At 41.4% G+C, this 24,011-nt stretch overlaps 3 protein-coding genes and 1 long non-coding RNA gene across 13 annotated transcripts in view; 3 read left to right on the top strand and 1 right to left on the bottom strand.

Moving 5' to 3' along the window:
* LOC124310431 (protein Wnt-5b-like) overlaps positions 1-7,993 on the top strand; it is a 50,786-nt gene extending 42,793 nt beyond the window's left edge. For both annotated transcript variants that reach the window (XM_046774368.1, XM_046774369.1), the window contains 3 exons: positions 761-863; positions 7,006-7,173; positions 7,269-7,993. In XM_046774368.1, the coding sequence (XP_046630324.1) occupies positions 761-863; positions 7,006-7,173; positions 7,269-7,456 (459 nt within the window). In that variant the 3' untranslated portion in view covers positions 7,457-7,993. The remainder of the gene's footprint in view (positions 1-760; positions 864-7,005; positions 7,174-7,268) is intronic.
* Positions 7,994-10,679: 2,686 nt separating this feature from the next.
* LOC124310430 (UBX domain-containing protein 6) lies at positions 10,680-15,779 on the top strand. Of its 3 annotated transcripts, none has more exons than XM_046774366.1 (6): positions 10,680-10,818; positions 13,249-13,457; positions 13,636-13,788; positions 13,898-14,306; positions 14,394-14,689; positions 14,769-15,779. In XM_046774366.1, exons 2-6 carry the CDS (start codon positions 13,381-13,383, stop codon positions 15,157-15,159), a joined length of 1,326 nt encoding a protein of 441 aa, XP_046630322.1. In that variant the 5' UTR covers positions 10,680-10,818; positions 13,249-13,380; the 3' UTR covers positions 15,160-15,779. The 3 variants fall into 3 exon arrangements, 2 of the variants coding, with proteins under 2 accessions (XP_046630322.1, XP_046630323.1); XM_046774367.1 differs by lacking the exon at positions 10,680-10,818 and adding an exon at positions 11,195-12,521; XR_006909665.1 differs by lacking the exon at positions 10,680-10,818 and having other exon boundaries at positions 14,769-15,215; positions 15,585-15,779.
* LOC124310432 (uncharacterized) lies at positions 12,584-16,933 on the bottom strand. 2 transcript variants are annotated; one of them, XR_006909667.1, is made up of 2 exons: positions 16,827-16,933; positions 12,584-12,771 (listed from the first exon to the last, which is right to left on the bottom strand). It is a non-coding gene; the product is annotated as an uncharacterized LOC124310432 (long non-coding RNA). The 2 variants fall into 2 exon arrangements; XR_006909666.1 differs by having other exon boundaries at positions 12,584-12,774; positions 16,827-16,929.
* Positions 16,305-24,011, top strand: part of LOC124310428 (membralin) — an 80,344-nt gene continuing 72,637 nt past the window's right edge. For 2 of the 6 annotated variants that reach the window (XM_046774362.1, XM_046774361.1), the window contains exons 1-6: positions 17,983-18,451; positions 19,347-19,582; positions 19,726-19,960; positions 20,172-20,325; positions 22,751-22,994; positions 23,830-23,920. In XM_046774362.1, the coding sequence (XP_046630318.1) occupies positions 18,065-18,451; positions 19,347-19,582; positions 19,726-19,960; positions 20,172-20,325; positions 22,751-22,994; positions 23,830-23,920 (1,347 nt within the window). In that variant the 5' untranslated portion in view covers positions 17,983-18,064. Of the gene's footprint in view, positions 16,838-17,017; positions 17,136-17,421; positions 17,714-17,766; positions 18,452-19,346; positions 19,583-19,725; positions 19,961-20,171; positions 20,326-22,750; positions 22,995-23,829; positions 23,921-24,011 lie in introns of those variants that run through there. The other 4 variants (XM_046774358.1, XM_046774359.1, XM_046774363.1 and 1 more) reach the window with 4 other exon arrangements.

Here is a 24,011-nt window from a genome sequence, read left to right as displayed (position 1 = left end):
TCCTCGACCTGTCGCATGCCGACATCCCAGTTGCGGGGGGATACAGCTGGGACTGTCTAAAATCATACCTGTTCTTAGGAGTTTTTTTTTTTTTTCAAAGCAAATGAAAACACAATTAGAGAAATTTGAGGGTGAGCGCTTTATTATTTACGTTTCAAGAACATTTCAGAATTTACAATAACATGAATCTGCGAAGAAGGTTGGTAATCGAAGCAAGGAAAGCGCATAAGAAAAACGAAGGAGAAAAAAGAGAAAAAGGTATGGTGGAGGCGAGGTTTATTTTCCCCCCAATTATGTTGAGATTTTATTGATGATTTCTTCTCGAGATTTTAACAATCTTAAGCGGATACACGGAGGCACGTGTCTCGAACACACAGGCTCATGATCCGAAAGTTTAGGCAAGCGACGTCGTGCACCGGACTGCCGACATATAGCTTAAGAAACAAGGATACTCCGCGTGCTCTTGCGTGAGCAATGATTTATCGTCATTTGCCACCGCTCATTCACAACTATGTACACTCTTCTCAATGGGACCCGTGGAGGCTTTCTCACATAGCGCGGGAAACAATTTTTCTGTTCTCAATTGTTGGTCTGCAATATCATTTTTTTTTTTCTGTCATTCTGGAACGAACAAGTGTTCCAGTGAAAAACATTCGTTCCCTCTCCTCTTCATCAAACTTACAAAGTTCAAAATGGTGGATCTAATATTGCAATATCAAGTGGCTTTCGGGATTTTCTTAAATGTCTTTGAACTTTTCAGGCAGTTGTAAAGAAATCAAAGGTAACCTGCAAGTGCCACGGTGTCTCTGGAAGCTGTAGTCTCATCACGTGTTGGCAGCAGCTCGCCTCCTTCAGGGAAGTCGGTGAGTATGATGCAACAAATTTTAATATTTCACTTACAAAAGAATACATCAGAAGCGTGCTTCAATTACGGAATCATTATTCGCTGTCTGATATTTTTCCTGTCCAAGTTCATAACAATTTGCGGTTGGGCGTCAAAAAAATTTGAACTATTTTCAGAACTTTTCCGGTATAAGCAGTGCCGCTTTGAGAATTTAGTCACATAGCGTGAAAAATGCCTCGTATTGTATACCTATCCAAGCCACCGACATGATAACCGTCACAAAAATAATCCTCAACTTGGGTGTACATTCGTACCTTCAATTTTTTTCTTATGGAACTTTAGCATTATGTATGAGTTTGAGGTAAGAATTTACACCCAAGTTGAAGTTTTTTTTCACAAGGGAAGTATCGAAAACTTTGAACAACATACCGAACTGAGAATGCGGAAAAATGATGGACTAAAAATTCTTACTATTCCGGTTGAAATTCGCGTTTAAAGTAGGAAGTCTCTTAACGCTAGGTCGTAACATAACGTGCAATATATTTTATCCAAAAGCCTCAAAATCGTTGCTCATATACCAGACGGTTACAAAACAATTGTTCCGAGCCATGATCCCTGTACAGGAAATCGTCTGCTTTTACCGTTAGTTTAGTTCGGAAGATTTTTTTCTTTTTCTTTCGAGATATCGGCGGCGAGTAGAGTTTCATTCGAAGACCAACACGAAACTGACCGACGGGCGTTGAATTAATGTAACATTATGAAAAGGAGGAGGCGATAAGGCCCGAGAAGAAAGGGTGGCCCGTGTATATAAAACGATGCGAGTGCGGCATACAGGCAGGATGAGAAACGAGGAGGTGAAATTCGTAGACGTCGAGACCCCTCCCATTTTTCCTCGATTGTTTCCGAATATCCACCCCCAGCATCACCCTTGTAGGTAGAATTCGTTAATCAGGGCCGACGAGGAGATGAAGAGCCTACTGAAAAATCTCCACCATTTCATAAACACAGCCCGTGGTTGATTAAGAATTCAAGTCGCGGGGCAAGAAGTGTCCGTTCTAATCTAAACAAGCCTTTTAATTACCAATATCGTGAACCCGGGAACGGGCCCCGGACGGACCCAGAGATAGCCCCCAGGTATCGCACGCAGGTGTGTTACATCGACGTACCTCCGTATATATGGCGTATATTTAACCTATCGCATTATGGTTTTATGGGACGTCCAACTGATACCTACTCCACGTACTCGGGAATTTCGGGTGCCCCATTCCCGCGTTTCAATACTCGACTCTATGTACGTGTTTGTGTGTATACTGAACAGGTAGGTTTATCTACGCGTATGCTCGGGCGTGTATTCGTTTGGTTAATTAGACGCTAAATCAATTGTGCAACGGATATGTCTGGCGTAAGTAAAGATTCACCCGCGGGAAATATGTACAACAGGAGAAAGGGTTCGTTGACTTTTGCTCCAGTCGCGCGTCACTGCTTATGCACTGCAGGGTTACCGAACGGTAGGTAGGTACCTGCAGGACTAGATGAAAAATGCACCGGATAGCCGCACTACTGCAGTGAGCGCGACATTGGCGAAATCCTACACCTTGTGCCTACGATTGGTTTAAGCGGTTGGACCTTGTCGGGCGGCCGAAGGAAAGCGATTAATATAAAAAATCATACACATATTGGGGTAACGTTCAACTTCATTCGGATATTTCTTATTTATAAAAATAATGATTCTTAAAGCTGCTATAGCCGATCTCCGGGAGCAACGCTAAGAAAGGGCGTCTTGCGGTGATCAAGATAACTCTGAACTGGATCACGTGAAATGAAAAATCAAAAAAGATTTAGTTAGTACAGTGTTACCTGGTCTTTAATCGAAGGAATAAGCAAAATATTAATTTATAACAAAATGGCGGCTTCTGGAAAAAAAAAACGATTTTCCATAAAAACTTTCGTCTTAATTTGTTTATAAAACTAACAATATTTATCGGCGAGAAAAACCTTCGATCAAGGACTGAGGACTGAAAAATCTATTGATAAAGCTTGTGTCAAAATTTGAGACTGATCAATTCAGCCGTTTTCGAGAAATCTTGCTTACCGTCTTTGAAAACATAGTTTTGAGAAAAAACGTGTTCAAAGTTTCGAAAGCACTTTCAAACGCTCCGGGGCATATGTGCAAATTTGCGCGTATATAACTTGGAGAATATTTGTCGGATCGACATGAAATTTTCTCTATATATACTTGAACGTATGTGAATTACAAAAATGTAATGATAAAAAAAAAAAAAAACTACATTTGAAAAGTCCCGACTAGTTACAACCCCTTACGAGATTCAAGGCGAATGTGTTCCCCACTCTTTGATCGGTATTATTACCTACAAACCTGTGACGCAGCCGATCAGGAGTCCGTTTCCTGTTTTCTATTCAAGAACGCACACACGCACGCGTAGTCGCCCGTTCGACGAAGGAGGTAAAACGTGATATACCCGACCTAAAAATTATGAACCTACGGCAGAAGTTCAACGCGCGTGTGCCTAATGGGTGTGCGTTCCACGGATGCGTGGATATGTGCGGAGGGCAGGCTGGACGGCGGCGAACGGGTGGCGGTAGGCGGTCTGCGACAACCGCCATTGGACGAAAGTACATTTATAATAATTATCGAGACACGCAACCCGCGACTCTCGCATCTCTTCCTACAAGACGCGTCGTTATACCTTCGACGCTGCGCCGCGATGCGTTGCGGGGGCGCACCGCGAGGTGTTCCAATGTCAAAGGTCGCGAGGAGCCGCGACTCATATTTCTCTCGATATTCCACGATGTTGGAATCGTGCCGAGGCTCACGCGTGGATTCATGTTCGAATCTGGGACACGGAGTGACTTTTTGGTATCAACGTTTGCTTCGTTGCCTACCCGTGATAATCGATCAGTCTGTAGATTTTAGCGTTAATGCAGTAATGCGCTTTTGGAAAAAGGCGTTATTTTGCAACTTTGGGATTACTTGAAATCTAGCAAACTGTTGATACATACATCGTCGACAAACTCTGATTTTGTAAATTCAATTCCTTCAGGTATTCGAATGGCGCGAAGTAATAATTTTTGTTTCAACGTTTCGATACATTAACGTAACTATTATAGCTTCAGCCCCGTAATAATCGAGGTACTGTAATAATCATTCCCACAATTATAATAAGGAATCGTAGTATTTCTATAACTTTTTGCTAACGAACGAAGTTCAGAATGAAGATTGAGTCACTGCATATGGATTTATGAGTCGATGCGATCACTAGATAGCCGTTCTACGTTCCACGTGAAGTTCGAAAATGGACGCATTGTAGATGAGGATGATAAAGTACAAGGATAAAAGACCTCAGGCATCGTTCTCTGGAGGATTATCTCGAAACGGAACCCTAATTTCGTTCATTTCGTTGATTTCCTTGTAATCTCGATACGTGTAGCCATCTAAAAAATTTCGAGAGAAACAAACACTAAAACCCTATGAATACCAAGTCGTCACGGACCTTCACCGAGGCAGCAGCGTTTAGTCCTTATCTCGGCTTTCCTTTCACTCAAAATACCGATACCTACTTTGGGCAGGTAATTCTTTTGTATTCGACGGCGTGTGAGGTCTGACTCTACTTGCGGTCATCCCGCACCCTGTAGCCTACCTCCGTCACTTCCTGCTGATCGCTGCTACACTCTTTCAACATCACAAGATGACCGATACGGCCTATATGTATGTAAGGTCCAAAGTCCGTGTGTGCAAACATCTCCACGGCCATGCCTCAGAGTGTTGAACTTGACCGGAAAAGAAGGAGAGACTGAAGAAACTTTTGCAAGAATTAATTTTAGTTGGTCTCTGATACGGGATATACAAATTGTGGCTTCGAGTCACGAAGTATCCGCGCATCAACTTTCAGGGGATTTGCATTATAGATCAGTCAAATTGGGTGGTATAGGGAATAGAGTGACATTTTTAAAAATTCAGGGGTTCTTCGATCCGAGTTCGTGACGATATTGACGAAAACAACTAACACCGCTTTGCCGCTCTAACGTGTATCTAACCCTCTTACGCTATCCGAGACAAACATAACGGAGGAAAAATAGTAAAAACAAAGAAACGAACGAGAGAAAAAGAATACCAACAATTCCCAACGCGTTTTAATGGCTGCGATCATCAACATCCCTTCGGACCGTGTTACTTGCGTGCAGATGGAAAAGTCGGAAGAGGAATGAGGATGAAAAAGATGGGAAAAGACACCGATAGAGCGAGGCGATCACGAATCTCCATTAGCAGCTACACGCGTTCCATCCAATGGCGTTTCGAATTCCGAAAATTCCCCAGACATTGCGATTGATCGCGACGATCGAACGTAACGGCAGTTCAAGTATATCCTACGTAAAGTCCACACCCACCTGAGAATCGTACCGCACTCTGTGGGTATTGTTTCGACACTGCTCTACTTCGGCAGCAGATTCTTTGCATTGATTCTTTGAGTCGTGCGTAAATGATTCCTTCCTATCTTACACCGTATCGCTCTCTGATCCTCAAGTTTACCATCCCTTATTCAGGTTAAACATTTTCGATTCGTTTGTGTAAATATTTCGACAACAGGATACCTCACGTTTGCAGTTTATTTCTGAATAACGTTAAAGGGTAGGGGTAGAAAACTAGAGTTGCTGATTCATAGAAGGACCAGAATGTCGAGTTTTCATAGACACGAAAACTTTATTCGTAGAGTTTAAATATGTGGAAGGTTCAAGTACAGAAAATTGAAAACATAATAAATCGAAATACAGAAAGGCGAAGTATAAAAAGGTCAAATCTTGGACCAGCAAAATCGAAAATCTGTATACGATTTCATATCATCGAGAATAATTCCGACGACTCTACAGTTTGGCATTCTATGTTCTGGTCTTTCTAAAGCTTTACTTCTCCATACTTTGGTTGTCAACATTTATAAATTCTATATATCAAGTTTTCGCTCGTTTAAAATTTCGACATTGTGGCCCTTCGATTTTTTCATCTTTCCATCTTTCCATATTTTTACCCCCACCCATGTTAAAGTATATTCGGATCCGTGACTCCTGCGGGAACGGAGACGAACGAAGTCGTTTGTGGGCTGCATTATACGACTAATGCGCCGAATACGCGCGACCGCTACGCGAAGCCTATCCGTCAAATTACACCTCAAGCGTTGTCCCGTCGCGGTCGTACTTGTTACGTGTCGCGGTAAGCATATAGGTAAGGGAGAACCAAGGGAGTCAGGAGCGTACGAATGAGTGTGCGTGACGAGGGGTGGGGGGCGGGGGTGGGAGGCGAAGTGCAGTTACAGCATAACGCCTCTAATGTCCGCGGTGGAATTATGATAATGCAATTGTTACGCGCAGTTTTGGTAATCTGCAATTATTCGTCACCTCGTCGCGTCGCGCCGCAGCTTCGCAGCTCTTCGGACGCCTTATGCTGATCGCCGGAGTAGGTAATTTGATCCTTCTTTGGCGTAGGACGACGAGGCTCGCGTAATTGTTCACCACTATGCTATACATGCCGTTGCTAATATATTACGTGTAGCTGTGTGCGTACATGTATTATAGTCAGATGCGGTGTAAAATTATCGCGTGTTCACGAGTGATGCGCGTATATTATGTATGTGTGTAAAGACGTAAAAGGACGCTGCGGGATAATGCTCAGGAAACTAGAGAGACGACGCGGAGAAGTCGCGTATGACGTCGCTTATGCTCGGGTCATCGAGCTGCGCCGAGCCATGATTCAAATTTGAATGACAACCCGACGAACGAGATAAACACGGGATGGGTTGCACCGCGTCGTCATCGCTCAGGTCATGCTGAACTTGGTAACGAAACTTTAGACTAAAGAGTACTCGTTATTCGGCAATTTTGTTTTTAATGGTTTACTAAATCTCGGACATTCATAAGGATGCGAAGTAGGGATTTTTCATAAACATACATCGCTACGGTAACGTTTACTAACTTCATCCTCATTCCTCTCTTTCGTTTAACGCGCTCCGCAGCTGTGCGCCAACTTCGAATTCATTCTCTCTCATCCGTCTGCCCGTCGTCAACGAGTTCTTGTATCTACTTGTACATTTCACCCTGAGGAGGATGGAAAGAATTATTTAGCTACATTTTATCGCATTCCGTGATTCCAGGTGATTATCTGCTGGATAAATACGACGGGGCAACCGAAGTCCGAGTAAATAGAAGGGGACGTCTCTCGATCCGAGACCCACGCTTCACCCTCCCGACCGCCAACGACCTGGTCTACCTCGAAGACTCGCCGAATTTTTGTCTCAGAAATCTGAGCATGGGATCCCTAGGTGAGTTCGATATTAGGAGAGACGGGAAGTCATCCTTGGGAACCGAATCCGAAGGACCGATCACGGTGTGAATCTGGTTTTCCATAATTTTTCAGGCACCCAGGGGCGAGTGTGCAACAGAACGTCGGCCGGTATGGACGGATGTAATCTTCTGTGCTGCGGAAGGGGTTATAACACTCAGAAGACGATAGTGAGGGAAAGGTGCGAGTGCAAGTTTCACTGGTGTTGTTTTGTCGAGTGTAAGACATGCGTAAAGAGCGTCGATGTGCACACGTGCAAGTAGCTGCGGTGCCGTTATTACGATCAGGGTGTCATTTTAGCAATTCATCCGCCAGCGAAAAATATAAGCAAAGTAATTCATAAAACGACGCGAAATGTTTTAAGCATCGGTTATGCAGCGTACCGTCTTGTTTTTGTTTCATTGAACTCACTGGAACGAAATTTGGCGAGCGTTTAAATATACGCGAGATGTATCTTCTTTCAAAAGTATGATGTCACACTATTTATTGTATTCTTGCCAACTAGTACGAGGTACACATTAAACATCGTACGTGGTGCACACGCAAAAAGATGGCGTACGATGACTAAGAAATCTCAGCACAGTATTTAATTAATCTAGACTTTATAGAATATTTCCAATTTATATGTAGAGTTATCACTAATTATACATACCACGACGTTTTTCAATCAAAGTATATCATTGAACGGATGGGGATTGATCGGTTATTCAAATTCTGTGTAGAGATCTTTATGATCAACAAAAAAGAAAAAAAAAAAAAAAAAAAGGTCGGAACAAAATTCGCAGATGCATTTGGCATACGTGAAACAAAAATTGAGGGAATCACAAGTAAAGGAAAGTGTTTGACTGGAGAAAAAAATACAGTTAAAACCTGACTATCTTTACCACGGGATTTGAGATTGAGAAACGTTCTGTTACTTAGGTAGATTATTTAAATCGACATCGAAGATAATATTTATTATTTATAAAATAGATCTTAACATTATCGCGAGGTGACGTTTGACTTCAGTTAAATATCTCACACATTTACTTTACTGTTATCCTTGAAACAAGTTCAGAAATTTTTTTGTCATTTATATTAGAAAGATTGTGAGGTTGAAACGAATTGAAATTATTGGTGTTCTGATTTTTTCTATGCGCACTTCGTCGATCGGTTATGAGTGTATGTAACCGCGATACATTTGGTTATTCGGTAGATGTGGATCCATGACTCTCTAATTATTGTAAGTGTACATAATAAATATCACATAATCTTTGGTTAACAAATAGAGAGGTGAAAGAAAAGAACGAAAATACGCGACTGCGAATTGTGGTTTTTATGGTGTGTGTGTGTATGAAAATACATCAAATATAGCGTATATCGTAACTTTAGAAACAAATATGTATTCTACTTTACATCCGATGCACTATGTATAATCTATTTAACCTATACGTTTATTTCTGCTCCATGGATACGGTGAAGATATGATTTATTAGTATTTAATCGAAAAAAATGTAATTAATGGAAAGTGCGTCGTGTGAGAAGAGAATAGAAGAATAAGAAAGATTCCGAGGTTTACTCATTATTACTCCTTCAGCACTTTTGATGTCAACTTGGGGCATTCGGGTGAATTTCCATGGTTACGAAATGTTTGGACAAAGGCGATCGTTTTTCATTTCGCTTTGCCTTATCCTTCGTATACTTTCTTGTGGGATATTCGACCAAATTGGCCACGAGCCATCGGCTTATCGCCTATTGTGCTACCGCAAGTTTTCACGTTAAAAACGATTGAAAACGCGGTCGTGCCGTGAATACTTACAAACGTACTAAACATTCTCGTCGTGAAACGCTGTAGGCTTCACGTGTGATTTCTAAAGAAATTCCGTTTGTCACCTCAGAAATCTTCTTGCAAGATTAGTAGGCGTTACGCGATGGCAGAATGAACGCTGAATCACGCACTAAATGCAATTGGCAGCTAATTACGAAGAGTGTGATCGGCTCGTTTCGAGGAGTATTATAGGAAACAAAACGTATTATTAATCGTAATCATATTCGTAGTATTATCACGTGTGATTTTAATCCAATGTTAATACATCACCGTTTGTACCGTAGTTCATGATATTTATTAATCTTAATTCAAGTTTATACGTTAATACCTATAATCGATATACTTATATCGTAATGCAAACTGTATAAAATGCATTATTTCGTAAGAAAATTTCTATACAAGTTATTCTCCTATCCCATTACTCCTCTTACGCTGCGCCGTGTGTTCTAATTAAAATTTGGCGAGATGTGTCATCTTATATTACAACGCGAGGCTCAACCATGGGTTTAAACCCCCATTTCTTTCTCCCTTTCTGACGCTAAAAGTTCCGAATAACTGTAATTTTCAATTTTTTTCAGATCAATTCGAAATCATTGTACTAACCCAAATATTGATTTAAAAAAACCGCAATATAGATTAGTCTAATCGATTAGTCGCGATTCTGTTCAATTTCCTTTAAATCCGAGGTCTTCGGAATTCGAAATATATCAAGGTACTCCAATAGTTATTCAGCCATTTGTAATATTTTTTTTTTACATCAGTTTTAGTATAGTATCAGTAAAAATGGGGAGAAAAGTCGTTCCAATATCGTCCGATTTATTTGAATTAAACTTCAAACGGGTAACCAATAACTCGAACCCGCCATCTGGGGGCAAATGATTTCGTAACGTTTTGCTGTCATCATCGGCACTGCCGTGGTCAACCTGACTTCCAATTGTCAAATCCAATCCGAGGTATTCATCCTGTTCGAGGTAAATAAAAAACTGTCGGATGACGATCCGTCGGTTACCGACTGGTCGTAACGGAACCGGGAACTTCGCTGAACGAAGACAGCATCGTTAGATCGAGAGCTGTTAGATGTCAGTGGTGTCGGAGAGTTTTCTGGGGGAGGGGGGATAGGACGCCGCTCGTGTTGTCGGTAAGTGTTCAGTCGTGGTAAAGAGTCCACCGTGGATAGGCGTGAACGAATTGAAAGTCACGTGCGGCCAAATTCCCGTTCCGTACGGTCGGGATTATAAAAATCGTCGGTGTGTCAAGGAAACTCGGAGGGTTTGAGGAGGAGTAAAAGGAGAGTAAAATTGAAAATAGAAAAAGGAGAACGAAAGGGGATGATCAGGTGACGCGTGTGATGATCAGCTTATGCGAGGACTCGGCTCCTGGGAGCGGTTCACTCTTGGACGAAATCAATACAATCGCCTGCGACTTGGCCAGCTTCGTACTCGCGACACTCGGCTTGCTAACCTCAAACTCGACGGGCACATCGGCGAGTAACGAAAACGACGCATACGGCCAACAACACCAGACGCTACTTGAATTTTTCCAAGAGTTTTCCGCCTGGCTCGCCTTCGACGAGTTTCAGCTCCAGCTCTTCAAACTCTTCGCCTTAATCCTCGTCAGCAACGTCGCCCTCATATACGTTGCTTGGCACGTTTACGGCGATCGGATATCCGATCGGTTCATGAAACCAGGTCAGCCAGGAAAAACAGATTTGACAGATTTGGTCACGTTTTCTTTTCACCTTTTCTCTTCTCACGCGTATATACATACTTGCGTACTGGCGGACTCGTGGCATTGCGTCACAGCAGGGATCAACTAAACGTAACTATCATCTGTATCATATTGAAGTTAGCAACGTTATCGTGACGAGTCATGCCGAGGGAGAACCGTTATTTCACGATTTTGGAAGTTTCGGAAATTCATTAAACGGTAATAAAACAAAACATTCATTTTTCGAAATCTCAGTTTTTTTATAATCAGTGTTGTAAAGTTACGAAAATAGGCATTTTTTCCGCAATGTTTCGTCACGATAACGTTACTAACTTCAACCTCGTTGATCCACGCATTAAGAATTGCAGTAGTCTGGTCAGACTGGTTCCCTGCACCTGCGTTCAGGTATATCTGTTGTGTCTTAAGTAACCTCGCAGGTAACGGTCTCCGATGCTTTTACACTTAGTTTCACATTTCGATTAATGTGCGCCGTGATGAATTATCCAGTGTCGTTAGTCTGGATTTGTGTTGTATATAGTTGGCATTTCATTTTTTAATTTAAAAACAAGCTCGGTCACGCTGCAACGTATTTATGCTGAAATTTGCGAACTTCAGCGTGTTCATATTGCCGTTCAATTTTATCCTTTCGAGTAGGCACACTAAATCAATTTTCTTTTCACCGAAGAACTTGGCAGAGTGATAAAAATATCTGGATTAAAATCGTTTTCGAATACTTTAGTCATAAAGCACGTCAATCAAATGCAAATTGTAATTGTCACGGAAGGTAAGATAAGTATACCCTCCTAACAAGACCAGAATCGTTTCGGTCGTTTCATTTCGGGATCATCTTACGAATTACATTTATGCACTGCATTTACGCAATGCTACCAGACGCTTGCACTGTATGCAAGATGTGACCTTCACCTCTAAATATGTACGTATTTGTTGTTGCTATAATGTATAACAATACAACGTGCATAGCGTTATTTGATCATACGTGTGGATTACAGCTACTTATTCAGGTTTCACTTCAAGGCGAGGAAGCGAAACGATTGTACCTAACATTGTCTACCTCACAAACATATTATCTCTGAAAACTTACTCACTCGACAAATGTTATTTTTTATACTAAATTTGGTTTCATAGAATACCACAAAATTGATAGCGATAGTGCAGGACACGTATGACGAGTTAACAGTCATTCACTGCACTGGTGTAGGTAATATACATGTGGCAGGGAAAGTTTTGTGCATGCATTTTCTCCATTATTTGAAGTTGTGAGAATATAGTATTATTTATGTTGTAAACTAGTTATGGGAATATAATACACTAATTACTGTCCTGTATAAGTCTTGATCTGAATATTTTCACATGAAAAACGGTTTGAGTAGAATGTTTGTTTCGTACTTTTGCACATTCTTATCTTGAGCTTCCTTGTCTTCTGTGCGTCACAATTATACAGACGATGCACTGATAATGGTGCACGATAAAATGGAAAGCAGTAATCTTTAAGCATTCATCCTAATTAATGACTGCAGAATTCATCGATTGTTTGGACGACGTACGCGGTTGAGCTTCGCGGAAGACTTTCCGTTATAGTCGTACTCTTAGGTGTACATTGCACTGTATATATTATAACGACCTTGAAATTCTTAACATATCTGTGTGAAAAAATCGATTTCTTCTCTCGTCTAACTTTCGTTCCCCACTTGAAATGATAATTTTGTAAAGATAACAATGTTCATAATAATGAAAATGATCATCCATCTGTTTTAATGAATGCGACACATCTTGTAAACGACTGGAAATCCAACGTGAGTAAAAATAGAGGAAAGGATATTATAGGTATTTAAAGAGTAATCAATTGCGGCAGTAATTGAATCAGTAGAGGGCCTATACAATGTATGTACATGCACGTAGTAGGACCTATGGATTCTAAAGCAGCGGTCAACGGTAATATAGGCGTATATCTGTCATGCTTGGACATAATTCAAAACAGTAGGTTAAACGTAACGGCCAGCGGTAGCTTACAATGTCCCCAAACTCATTGTATCATCACGGTCTCTACTGAAAAAGAAAAGTTTTTATGAAGAAATATTTCATATAATTTAAATACGTTCAGTATTCGTGAAGACAAATTTGTAAAGAGTCATAAAAATTGTAGCAATTCAAATTAGACGTACTACCAGATCCAAGTATGCAAAACATTTCCAAATTTGGTGTATTTTCCTGTAGATCATATTATCTGCTTCTGTTTCACGGGTGGCATAAAGTTCTCGACTAACGACAAGTATAGTATGTAATTATACACCCACAGAAATGATGCAGTTAAGACTGTGTAGCCATGTGTCTAGAGATTCCGAAAACTCTTGACGCCATCCTCGCAGAGCTAGGTGTACATTTGACCCATTTTAAATTCGTACACTGCTTTTTGTTATCGCATGTATTAATACACAGCTGACTATATGGTATGTGTACTCATAGATTACTTTTCACCTTATTGGTAGTTGGAGTATGTTAATGAAAATTTGTAACTTTCAGCGAATTCTGCTGCCGTTGAGGAACTGAAGAAGAGCGTCTCCCGATTGAAGTTACCCAAGGAGCATTCCCCGCGGGTTTAGAAAATCATTCACCAGCTAACTCTTTATCGAGTACCAACCGAAAACAACTAACATGGCGGACAAGATCAAAGCATTTTTCCAGAAAAAGAAATCCGATGCCAAATTTAAGATGGCTGGAAAGGGGTACAAGTTAGTATTAAACGTGTGATACGTATTCACTGTTGCAAAAATTAGTCAGAGAGCTGTCAGTCACTCCGAAAATTTTATTTTTTTTTTCTATTCGACAGGCATTTAAGCGTTTTGAAGTTTTTGAACTGCACAACTACAAAGAAAACTAAGATTATATTCTTCTTTTCCGTGTTTGTAGATTAACCGAATCGACGAGTTCATCAAAATCGAACTCTAACGAAACAGTGAAGCCAGTGACGCGGGCGGAACCAACCACAGAAGCTAAAATTGCAGGACAAGCTGCCCTGGCGAGGCTCGAGTCGAAGAGGCCAGACCCGACAAAGTTCAACACGTAAGTTCGGCCAGGGATTTCGATTTCGTTCCTAGTATACCTACATGATCATTAATCACGATGGATGAACAGTTTACCAAAATTTTGCTCACTTGCTGCTTATTCGCAGATCGTACGCGGCTATCCAGGCACAAGTCAAACGAGAACTGGAGGCGGAGAGAAAAGCGGCGAGTAATGAGGCAAAGGAAATCGCGCTGCCAAAGGAGCAGAAAATCCCACAGGAGGTCGAGGCAAACCCGCTGCTCGCTGTACGCGGGGTTTATTTTCGCTGTCCGATTATTTCTGACGAAATATTAACCAGGGACGAGTGGAAGAGCAAGATTCGACAGTTCCTTTACGAGCAGCTCAATTACGAGGAGCCCGGACTCACCGCCTGCCTCATCATTCATAGTTGTAATGCCGGGAAAGAAAAGGTTGAACAGTGTGTCGAAACCATGTGCAAGTACCTTGAAAATATCATCAATAATCCGGGGGAGGAGAAATACTGGAAAATACGAATGTCCAATCGGGTATTTCAGGTGTGTAGAAGGGTTGGAATAACAATGTAAGATACCCGAATCGAATGATTTCTTCGTGAATTTAAGCGATACCTGTTCAATGTGTAGGACAAAGTGAAGCCCGTCGAGGGTGCCTTGCAGCTGTTTAAAGCCGCTGGGTTTGAGATGGTCAAACTAGCGCATCAGGAACAGGAAGAGGACTTCCTGGTTTGGAATCCGGAAAAATCTTCGATCGAGCAAGTCGGTATACTGGTTGATGCCCTGAGGACGGCAGAGCCCGTTCGAATTGAGTTGGACAGAAACTTACAAGTCTTACTGCCGAGTCAGGCAGCGAAAAGAAACGAATTACCTCCAATTTTCTTCACCATGTCGCCGGAGGAGATTAAGAAGGAGCATCAGCTCAGGTGCGCCACTATTTTTCTTATTTTGGCTTGAAAATATAGCAGTTGACACGTATTGGCAAAAATGTATTTCATAGCACAGGTCTGAAGCGGTAGCAAAGAGTCAAATTCTCCGTACGAAGGCGATGCGGGAAAAAGAGGAATTGCGAGAAATGAAGAAATACCGTTACGCCTTGATACGGGTGCGTTTCCCGGACGGGGTAATGCTTCAAGGCACCTTCGCGGTTTACGAAAGGGTCGAGAACGTCGTAGAATTTGTCAGAGAGAATTTGATCAGCGACGAGATACCGTTCGTTTTAACAACGCCGACGGGTCATCGTCTCGGGAATGAAGACTATGAAAAGACCTTGGTTGACAACAGACTGGTCCCCGCATCAATACTGAATTTCAGCTGGGATACGGAGATTTTAGATACCAAGGGACCCACCGAATATCTCAAAGAAGAAATCATCTGCCTGATACAGTCCACGTAAGCCTCCTCACCCTACTCGAGCTATGATTTTATCTCATCACCTTCCACTCGACAATCGTAAGCACGGACACTCTAGTTTCACACGAAGCGAAGTTTGGAGTCTTTGTTATTGTTCAAGCTATAGAAAAATCAGATTCTAACACATTGGTAGAAAATGATGCACCAAATTAACAAAATTTTCGATTTTGAATAATGGGTGACCATTGTGCTCACGGTGCTGATTGATTGTAGACATCGTCGCGTTCCGCCGTCTCACACACGGTTTGGTTCTGTTTTTGATATTCTACAAGACGATGAAACTGAAATCAATACGCAAGGGAAAAAAGAAACTAGAAACTGAATAGATCAATTAAAGACGAAGACAATATTCTCTGCTGTCTGGCGTCGAATTATGACATGCTTACGTCTTATTATACCTTTTAATAGAAATGTCCCCCCTAATAATGCGAATAACGGGATGTTTTGCTGAATGATTGCCAGGGGTAAATGCAACACTATGGACATACAGGTAATATTTTACACTATTGATAGCAAAATATTCTCTTTGTAATTGAATCCATACTTGTTAAAAAAGGAAAAAAAAAGAAAGACGATTGGAATAAATATCATGTTTTATTTTCATTTCTGTACGATGTGCTCATCATTTTTTCTTGTACACTTTGTCTCCTACCCAGTTCGGTCAATCGTGTAGAACCAGAGAATTTAGACTGTCTAAAATTTCTTGAGCGTCATTCAAAAGAGTGGTAATTCAACAAGACTACAGTTTAATGTAAGCTGGGATCAAAAATATAAAACATCAAGGAATACTCTTGTTACAAATGGTCTAGATTTATACACCGCTTTTCTTCAACCCATCATTAGACTGCCCACGATATCAACTAATTGTAACGGCGTAGAAAAGAATTTTATTCAACTTTTTCCATCGATGGGTCTGCATGAATACGAAGTGGGCCAATGTCAAATTCTATTCCACATGTTTGATACCATATCGAGGCACCTTGAAATCATAATCAGCGCGTAAGTCCGCCTTGTCACAGGCAACCACCTCAGACGCAGGGAATAGGTAGCGTCCTCGGTGGGAATTAACGAAACTGTTTCGTCGCAGACCAAAGCAGGCTGGTCAGCCACCGGTATTAGTGATAAATTTCAATTGGTGGATGAGAAGAACCCATGAATCGACAACCGTAATCACGATTAGCCAACGGCAAAGTCCGCTTCGATAGAAGTACGTCGCGTCGACGACTTGTCAGAGAGAAAGTAAAATTCTAAAAAGAAGCACCAAAACCACGGGGACTTTTTATCGTGCGATGAAAGGCGGTTGGCAAGGCTGCTGAGAACCGTCTGCGTCGTGTGTCAAAACATATGACGATAAGGCGAGGATTTTGACGAACCTAGAAATTTGTAACAAAAATTTGTACAAACGTCGGCATAGCGGGTAATAAAAACCGACGACATCGAAGGGTCGAAACAGCGAGTTCGTCGAGGGTGCGGCGGACCTCGTCGAGCGAAAATACCTGGCTGGCATAGGGCTGAAAGGTGCGCGGAGGTACGTAGCCTGACTTGACTCAGTTTTCTCGTGTATCTGACGTGTGTGGAGGTAGGTAGATAGGTAGGTGGACAGGTAGATTCATAGGCATCACTTCTCGTCGCACGCTTATCGGAACACACCATTATTGCACGTAAATATTTGTATTTGTAATTTTCCCCCGTTCTTGTCTCACAACCGAGAACTTGTTCGCGCACTTCCTCCGTCTTGGCAAACTACTCGAATTGTCTTCGTTGTACGAAAAGCTGGAAGACTCGCCGCATGCTGCAGGCAGGTCCGTCCGTGTGACTGGTTCGCTCCGTAGTCCAGGCCGCAGGGATCCGTGGTTGACAGTTCGATAGCTGCATGATTAGCGGTATTGAAAATAGCAGAGTCACCCGTGGTCGATGGATGACGATTATTCCGTTGCGATAATTACGTAACTAAGAAACGTACGTTGGTCTTCACTTAGCTATTCAGTGTATCAGCGGCGGCGGGGCTGTCCTATGGTTTTCGTAGGACACCAGCAGCACCAGCTGCACCAGTCTGTTGCTCTTCCGCGTTTCTAAATATTTCATATTACATACCGTTCGTTCGATACTGGAATGCATTGCCGCGGTGTCGTCTAGATGCTTCATCCTCGACTCTATACACCTTCTCGCTCTTTCTCCGCGCTTATTTTTTTTCTCTTCGGTTTCCCATCACGATCAGTCAGTTCTTTTATTGCCTGTTTTCTTTTACAAATACTTTGAAAATTATATCGAAATACGATAACACGTTCTCTCGGGAAAGTGTTAGCACTGCAGTTATGTGTACGCGTGTGCGTGCGTTTTGTATCCGTATTTAATACTGCGCTGTCATTGCCACGTGATCGCCGCGATGTGACGAATGGTTTTTTTTATTACATTTTTTAAATATTTGTTTCATTAAAATACCACATTGAAGAATTGAATGTTAATCCATTGGCAATCCGAGGAGTTGTGATGTACCTACCGACGATTAACAATGGCCATAATTGTTAAACGATAAGGTGAATATATGATTTACTTTAGGGAAACATTTCTTTCCCAAACATTGTTTCAGGAGCATCTCGCCGGCGGTGTCCGGAGCTTCGCTCCCTACCCCGGGTCGTCGGAAATGTTATACCGGACGAAAAAGCGTGCGGGAAACAAGTCAACCCGGTCCTATACGATGATTGGTTGTCGGCTTTGAAAATAATTTAAAAAACGCGACAAAAGACGGGGTCCGAGACGACGACGACGACGACACACTGACAATTATTTTACGCAGCGAAAGAATAATAAGAATATCGATAATAATAGAGATAAAAGAAACGATAAGATAAGAGGGTAATAATTACCGAATCGTTTAATATTGCAAAATGTCAGAAATCGACGCAGCACCGCCACCGGAAGTACCGGACAACCCTGAGAGCCGGGTAACTGTTACTCCTTCGACATCATCATCGTCATCATCACCCTCGTCGATAGCTTCGACGGCACCGACACCACCGCCCCTGCCACCTGTTCCACCAGTTAATACCGTCAACGGCATAGTCGGGGCGGATAATAATCACGGACTTGCAGCGGCCATTGGGCCCTTGAATAATAACAATATGAACAGGGCGAGGAACAACAATAATCAAAATCCACTATTCAATGTTCGGGACAGGCTATTTCATGCCCTCTTCATCAAGGCCGCCCTTGCCTACGCCAGAGCCTTCCCCAGACCTATTCGACGATTTATTGAATTTATCGTATTGCTCAAGGTAACTCTCATTATATTAGTACGACATTAACCATTCTATTTCTTTATATAATTTACATGTTTCGAAATTTTTCTTCAACTTCCTAAAACTGCCTTCCGTCTTATAATGTGGAAATATCTCCATGCCAGTTTCTGAGACATTGTTATTATTATTATTATTTTTAGAGAATATTCCGTAGAAGATGTCCGAACTTGCGTGTACTAAAATGAAAAAACCCACAGCCAAGAGTTTGAACGCACATTTTAATGTTTGCATTCTTCCACTCCGTCGATTTACACATATCTACCAAGAGCAGGTGCAGAGCGCGGTTATACTTATTGGATTGATCTATACGCAGCAGTGATGGCGGTCAAGGGTTTATTCAAAGATGTCTATAAGGGCATCGTTCAAGTAGAATTTCTTAGAACAGAGAAAGTATTTACGAGTAATTCAAAGCACGCGTTAGTTCAGCAAAGGGTCGCGAGATCTCGGAGAAATTGGGCAAATAGCGGCGAAGATAACGGAAATTAGAACCAGTACTCGCCGGATTTCTGCTTTGGATAATGTCGTGTGACGGAATTCCAGACGTGCGCAGTTTTTTTTAAATTACTTCATATCGGGTTAACGGGGAAGAATGCGAATGAAGTTGTTCAAGCAGTAGCGGAGTTGTAATTATAAAACGTTGTAAAGTGGTAACTGCAAATTTACGAAACCTTATTTAAAGTTTGTATTACTTCCCGCGATCTTCAAAAAGATATCGCGAAGATATTTCGAATTCAGTCGAATGCTTCCCCGAATACTTGCTGTTATCAAACGGAGTCCTCCGTTGTTAGGTACTTGGTACATCCCGGCGCTATCCCCCGTGCTTGCCTCCGAATGAATTGCAGTTTAAAATTGTTAATTTGTATCGTTTCAGGCAATAACGTCATTTTTCGTGCTGGCATACATCCACATAGTGTTTTCCCGAGCACCAACCAACTGTTTGGAACACATAAGAGACGACTGGCCTCGAGATGGTATTCTGAGAGTTGAGATCCTCAGAAATGGCGCTGAAGATTATACCATAGAAAAGAGTTACGCCAAGGAGGAGAAGTTGAGGCAGGAAAAAGTCGATGACCTCGCTAGCGTATTAGGAATTTTAGCTAGAGATGGGTAGGTCTTCTCCGATGTATCTCGAATATATCTCACTATTTAATTGCACAGCATATATTCAAAGAGAAGTAGCGAAAAAAAAATGCAAAATGAATAATAATCGCACGAAGGTTTTTATTCTGATTCCTCTAATTTTTGAACAGATCATTTTTGAACATCGAACCTTCGACTGTCGAGGAAGACGCACAGGGAAATGCTGAGGCGGAAAGCGAAAACGTTGCTAAGAATTTCACGCAAACAGACGCCAACGTTGAAATTGGAAGTCTGTCTGTTACTGGCGATGTGCAAAGCCCGAATTTAAGTACAACGAACGCGACGATAAGTCCGCCATTATCAACGAAGCTGTGGGATGGTCCAAGTAATGCGGAACCGCTCGAGGTAATGCGATCAGAATTGAAAACGTAGAATAGGAGGGCAATTTTATTTGATTATGTTTTCAAGTTTCCTGGCATTCCCTAACTAACCGTGTCACACGCTTGATAGCTTTAGAAACATCAAGTTCGTATTTTAAGGTTCTGTTGTATTGAGCAGCCTGGGAAAGATGTATTTTTCAAGTCCCCTTGATTGAAGTAGGGAATTAAATTTTCAGACAGGCTCCGAAGTGGTGGACGAAACGACGATACCGCCTACGAACTCTTACGAAAATGTTACCGAGGATCAATCGAACGATGAAACGAATGGCGATCATATCATTCAGCCATTGAAAGGACAGGTTTCTGAAGTGGAGAAGATAGTCAGAGCAGGTAACTTGAGATATTTTTTATTATTGCGTTAACTTCGGCACATTGCATGTTATGATATGTATATGTATATCTATCAAGGTTGGATTTTGTAACGTTAACGTAATGCAATACTGGCAGAGATGTTTCCCAATTTCATAATTAATTTGTACAGGTAGCACTTATGAAAAGAGGATGCTTATGCTTAATTGCATCGCGAATTTATATTTTACATAATTTGACCCTGAATTCTCGAAGTAGGGAGTATGTCAAAAACTGGCTCGTTAGGATAAGGTTACAAACCTGCATCTTATAAATTTTTTGTTATGATAAATTGCATCGGCGCTATCGAGCATTGCGGCCAGGAAACCTCAGCAAAAGAAAGAACCGATAATACCGACATGCTAGTTGTGCACCTGGCATATTCTTCCTACGGAACCGAAAGTCATTAGTTTCAGATTTTTATAAATGCAATATAAAATAACGAGAATGGAACTACATACGGTGTCGGACGTGGAGCAGAGTACGCTTATATTATAAATCGGATAAGGTATGAATTTTATACAACGGAACGAAATTCGCACAGATTCTTACCACCTACCCCCAGGCAGGTTGGTAAGGTAGTCTATTATATCTATAAGTTGTTTCTATCACTTCGGTTACAACTCTTACCGGAGGTGAAAATAAGTATGCGGTAATTGTCGCGGAAGCTAGAAACGATATATTTGCTGTTCAAGGGGAAATTCTACTGGACATGTGTGAATGACCACCGAATATTCCACTTTCTTATTATAAAGTGTGTGGTGAATCAAATATTCGGTACTATGATTTATAGTCTATTCATGTACGGTGAATCGTAAATAAAAAGATTCTCTGCAACCAAAATCAAAGCATCCGAAGAAAGTTTTCGACACATCTTCTACGTATACATTTTTGTCGTAGAGGATTTCTTTTTGCAGTAATTTCTAGTATACCGAGAACAACAAATAGTGGTACCGAATTTTGGATTCATCATTTTCTGTCACTGAAATCGATTCTGTGATAATTCTTCACCCAATTTCGGTAGCAATTTCCCATAAAAATAGAGCTGGGAAATCTGAGTAGAATAATCATGGAAATGTAATAAAATAAAGTGAATTCACTTACATGGCATAGGCTGGAAACCCAAAATCGCGCGAAGACAGAACGATGATAACGCGTCAGATATACGAAGCGAAAGGTAGAAATCTCACACAGCACGGAAGAGATTAAAACAGTTGGAAAATTTTTAAGCGAAAACAAGGTTAAACAGTTAAATACGTTGGCACGCCGTGGTCGACAAACACATATGCTAAGTCACACGCACACACGGGATTCGGCAACGAGCCTTCAAAGTTCAGAAATGATGGAAGATCAAACGGGAGCCCAATAAGGTTAAAAAAGTTTGCTGAGAATAAACTCTGTAACAACTGAGGAACGGCATTGGACTGATTTGATGGCCGCGACCTGTTGCTCACTTACATGGAATCGTGAGGTTGAATATTCGTGGAACACAATAATTGACAAACTCTCGGGTGGCCTTGAGGAATTGAAAACTTGTTCACAACTCTTTTCGGTAACGCAAAGATAGCAAAAAGCTAAGGCATAAATAAATACACGTACGGCACAAACGGTCGCGGAACAATAATTCACAGACTTTGTGAATCCCCAACCATGATTCGTGGGGTTGAAGAAGCAAGGGCGTCAATGATTCCTGCGGCGCGGCACAGATGTCCTGGCAGGATTTCGTGGCGATCAGTAGTTTCATCCTATCTGTTACCATCGCTGTGGGATGGAGTTAGTCTCTCGGAAGGACGTAAAAGTTGAGCAATGCTGCTGCGAGTCCAGCCGGGGGATCACGGAACTCGTGAAACCGGCACCGATTTATTCCGGGGAGTCTCTTTTCACATATCGGCCTTAGAATCGCAGTTCACGTTTCCGGCATATTGCTCCTCTAGGGTCGGTGGAAACTTTGTTCCCACTGACGTATAAGGTATGTGTATCAGTTATTGACACGTTTAGACTCAATTCCAAAGGTATAAAGTTATGCCACAAATTGTAAATTTATCGATGTCTAAAACCAATCGGTAGAGGATCAGACAATAGAAATTTAATTTTTCGTCATTTTATAATGAAGGATCAAACAGATACAAGAAAAAAGGTCAATAATTGGGATAGGATCAATAACTGGGACACTTACCTTAGCTACCTCGATATTTATTATTGCTTTCAGCTTTCGACGATCGATCTGTTTCGTTAATCCCACGAATGAAAAAAAGTGGAGACAACGGACAGTAATGCAGGTGCATGGCGCGTTGTTACAATGTATATCAGAAGAAATGAAATATTTTTAAATGGCGTGAAAATTGAATTAGAAAAATTGAACGCGCTTTCAACGCTTAATCCTATTTGATCATTAATTCGATCTCAGTTTTTCCAGAAGACGAATACATTGTCGAATACTCGCTGGAATATGGATTCCTGAGATTATCGCCAGCTGCACGACAGAGGCTTAACATTCCGGTGAAAATAGTCACCCTCGATCCTTCGAACGAGAAATGTTTCGGGGACGCCTTTTCCCGCCTTATTCTTGATGAATTCTTAGGATACGATGACTTGCTGATGGCCAGTATAAAGACTCTCGCTGAACACGAAGATAACAAGGGTTATTTGAGGTACGTTTCAGTATATTTAGGTATGAAGGTGCAAATATTGTTTCACTGATACTACGTGTTAATTCCAGAAAATGGGATGGTACGAATTATTTGCAAATTTAAATAACTTCTAACTTCTGTTCCTCATCTTTCGCTGATAATGCAGAGCGCTGGTTATGGGATCGCCAAGGCGCGCGTTTTTACCGACGAATCTCTTGATACAGTGAAATACTTTACAAGAATTTGAGTTCCGTTTAGAACTCTGTAGGTCATTTGACTTGTTTTCGCCTATCGCCTTCGGTGTTCATTCAATTGAAATTACAACGTTGTTTGTTCTTGCTGTCAATCTTCTTATCGACAATTCAAAAAACTTCATATGAAGAACCGGTCATTCAATATCGATTGACTGAATTCCACCTCTTTGCCGGTAGTTTTGATAAACTTATCCGCAGCTGATACTTGGCTTTGGCGGTAATTAGTTTCGATTAGGTGCGACTCCTTAGTGGCGGGCGCGACTTTCAATTTCAGTCTCCTCGAGATGATGATACGCCACACGAAGATAGTAATTGAAAGGAACATTCACGTGCCAACAATTCAGAGCCTACGAATTAGAAGAAAAAGATATTTACCATGAAACAACACCTTTAGTCGTTAGTAAATAATCTGAAAAAGCTACTGTATTCGTTACAATTAGATATACGAATTGCAGACCTTAAACTTTTCGTTTCTACAGAAAGAAACTACTTTGAGATTACTTTTTGAACTGTTTCAAACCGTAGTCTATGAAATTCGAGCTCATGTTATATCACGAGGACTTTTTCCGAGTATAACCTTACGTTTCAATTCACAATTACAGAAACGTCGTGACTGGGGAACACTATCGTTTCGTAAGCATGTGGATGGCTAGGACGTCTTATCTTGCCGCATTTTTCATCATGCTTGTGTTCGTAAGTATGCCAAAACCTCACATTGACAATTACTCTTTCCATTACTTTCTATCGTACGGCGTCTTCGGTGTCTTTAATTTTAGTACTGCGT

The sequence above is a fragment of the Neodiprion virginianus genome, chromosome 1 (genome assembly GCF_021901495.1).
Source record: "Neodiprion virginianus isolate iyNeoVirg1 chromosome 1, iyNeoVirg1.1, whole genome shotgun sequence".
Lineage (NCBI taxonomy): Eukaryota > Metazoa > Arthropoda > Insecta > Hymenoptera > Diprionidae > Neodiprion > Neodiprion virginianus.
The sequence above is the reverse complement of the archived record's forward strand: the minus strand, read 5'-3'. Positions and strand labels throughout refer to the sequence as shown.

Excerpts from the sequence above, each read along its gene's own strand:
- LOC124310430 (XM_046774366.1), top strand. The coding sequence starts at position 13,381 with ATGGCGGACAAGATCAAAGCATTTTTCCAGAAAAAGAAATCCGATGCC. Across the intron at positions 14,307-14,393 it reads TGTCCAATCGGGTATTTCAG|GACAAAGTGAAGCCCGTCGA; the intron begins GTGTGTAGAAGG and ends TTCAATGTGTAG. Across the intron at positions 14,690-14,768 it reads AAGAAGGAGCATCAGCTCAG|GTCTGAAGCGGTAGCAAAGA; the intron begins GTGCGCCACTAT and ends TTCATAGCACAG.